Source organism: Sceloporus undulatus, unplaced genomic scaffold, assembly GCF_019175285.1.
Source record: "Sceloporus undulatus isolate JIND9_A2432 ecotype Alabama unplaced genomic scaffold, SceUnd_v1.1 scaffold_10502, whole genome shotgun sequence".
Classification (NCBI taxonomy): Eukaryota; Metazoa; Chordata; class Lepidosauria; order Squamata; family Phrynosomatidae; genus Sceloporus; species Sceloporus undulatus.
This window is the reverse complement of record NW_024813420.1, coordinates 1-2,487: the sequence shown is the minus strand read 5'-3', so window position 1 is coordinate 2,487 and position 2,487 is coordinate 1. Positions and strand designations below refer to the sequence as shown.

At 44.1% G+C, this 2,487-nt stretch overlaps 1 protein-coding gene across 1 annotated transcript; it reads right to left on the bottom strand.

Moving 5' to 3' along the window:
• Window positions 1-32: 32 nt before the first annotated feature.
• Window positions 33-2,134, bottom strand: LOC121918405 (FAD-linked sulfhydryl oxidase ALR-like; the record flags this gene model as incomplete). The annotated part of the gene is made up of 2 exons (XM_042444458.1): window positions 33-297; window positions 1,926-2,134. Coding segments are annotated over 2 exons (372 nt in total), but the record flags the coding sequence as incomplete, so codon positions are not given.
• Between the last annotated feature and the right edge of the window lie 353 nt (window positions 2,135-2,487).

Sequence of the window (2,487 nt, the reverse complement as noted above, 5' to 3'; positions counted from 1 at the left end):
TGGTTTGTCGTAAATGGAAGTTTCAAGCATCCTTTCTTCCCCAGTACAAAACGTTGTGGTCTCCATCGTCCTTGCTTTGGTTAAATCTCTATGTTTTAATCCAAGTCCGCACAACTATACTTCTCCCAAGTGTTCTAGTCGCAGGAGCCATCCTTCCATCCGTCGCGCCAACGCTGGTCTACAAGAGAGCAGTCAAACACCGGCTTCCTCAGCTTCTTATTCACTTCGTTGTGAAGCCGGCAAAGCCACCGCGTCAGATTGCGCCTGTTGGAGACGTCCGGCTGGTTTCGTTTTATTCTGCGTACAAAGGGAAAACAGAGAGAGAAAGGGAAGTAATGGGTTCATTCTGCCATCTGAGTCCCCTGATCCCCACAGAGGGATCAAACTAGCCTACATTCATGGCACAAGTAGACACAAACTGAATTAAATCCATCATCGCCACCCAGAAAAGAGGCAGAGAAGTCGTGCATTGGAAGCTGACTGACCATCTCAGTCCCTTCTACCAGTTTCTTTGCCTGCTTTTGCTCAGAATTTCTTCTCCGAATTTTGGTAAATTCTGATCAAACGTGAACTGAAACAATTTTGTCACCAACCCACACTTTGACACATCTCTGCTGCTCACGTCTTGATGTTTTTGGTTGGAAACAACTATCACAACTAAGGAAAGCCTTCCATTTCTCATTCCTGGCATTCGTAATAATTTCTCAGCTGGGTTCTTAGGGCATTAGAGGTCTTAGAGCAGTGATGGAGAACCTTTTAGAGACTGAGTGCCCAAACTGAAACCCAAAACCCATTTATTTATTGCAAAGTGCCACATCCCTCTAGATTTCTAGTGACAAACTCTAGTGAACTCTGTGTTGGGACGATGGTGGTGTGCCCACAGAGAGGGCTCTGAGTGCCACCTCTGGCATGCGTGCCATAGGTTCGCCACCACTGTCTTAGAGGCATGCTAATAAAAGGGTGGAATAAAAGGGGAAAGATAATGAAATGCAGTCACAAGACTATCAGACAAGTCTGACTTCCATCTTGCCTCCATTATGAAGAGAAATGCATCCACAGCCACTTGAGGCTGGTTAAAACACAAGACTCTTAATCTTCACCCTGTTCGAAGGGGTAGATCCAGTATTTTCAATCCCATCTTGCTTTAGGGCTCAAATTTCATGAAACAAACATTGGTCTTTCTAGATGCCAGTAGCTACAGAAAAGGACAGATAGCTACAACAAAATCCTACCATTTTGGTCCAAGTAGATATGGAATAGATAGATAGATAGATAGGGAGAGAGAGAGAGAGAGAGAGAGAGAGATAGATAGATATAGAGGCAACACCAACAATCCTCTGTTGAGTTCAATAGAAAGTGGTTTCTGTCTAGTTCAAGAGAGGGGATCCAAATTGGGCAAGCATGATCCCTTTTACCAGAATGAACTGGGCTAGTGAAGAAAAGGCTTTCTGGGTTTCATAAAATGCATTCTCCGGCACAAGTAAAGTTAGCAGAAATTCAGTCTATAGATGCCTCCTGACAATCTTATGTGTGCAGGTATAACCAGCCCATGTGCACACAGGCATAACACAGGAATGCAGAAAGCACACCAAAAAATGTGTCACTGTGTGCATACAGTACTTCAACCTTAAGTTCAGGAAATGCAAGTTTTGAGCCTCAGAAGAAAGAAGTGTGGGCTGAACAAACTATCCAAAGGACTGAGAAAAGTGTTTTGCACATCACTTGTGGCAAGCAAAACCCAACTCAGTTATACAAGAGACTAACTGTGGCAGAATTAAGCCAAACAAAGCCTCCTTAATTTGTATATTGCAAACAGGGCACAGAAATGGGTTCTTGTTGGTGGTGCAAAATTTCAGTCCCTCTTAATGCTAAGGACACATTAGTCCTGCTCATACTGAATGAAAAGAAAGATAAATGACCCTCACCTTTTCCTCAGTTCTTTTGCACACTTTTCACAAGGGAAAACCCTAGAAAACAAATGGATGAACTGTGTCATTTCCTGCTGCTTGGTCTTACTGGGCCGCTCCTGGTAATACGCTGCCATTGTATGAAGGAAGGCCCATGAACATCGTCCCAGTTGTTCCCGATCCAGAGGACAGTTGGCGGGGTACTCTCCTCCTTTGTCTCCCGTTTCCTACATAGAGAAGAATATATGCTTATGAGCAACAAGGCATGTGTTTCAACAAGGCATAACCCTCCATTTTAGCATCACTGTGTTAAAAAAAAAAGGTAGCCACCAAACCTGTTCATCGTATGCTGGCAAGGTAAACGTAACCCCATTAATGTGTGGCTCGACAAAGCATGCGAAGTAAGCCATGCTGCATTATTGGGCCTTTGGTCACATATTTTGGGAGAGACAGAAGGCTGCAGTCATAGTTTTTCATTAAATTCCAAGGAAGCTGCCTCTGTACTGAACCAGCGTCGGCTGTTGTCAGCAATGGACTGGAGGAGGGCAAACAAACTGAAGCTTAATCCTGACAAGAGAGA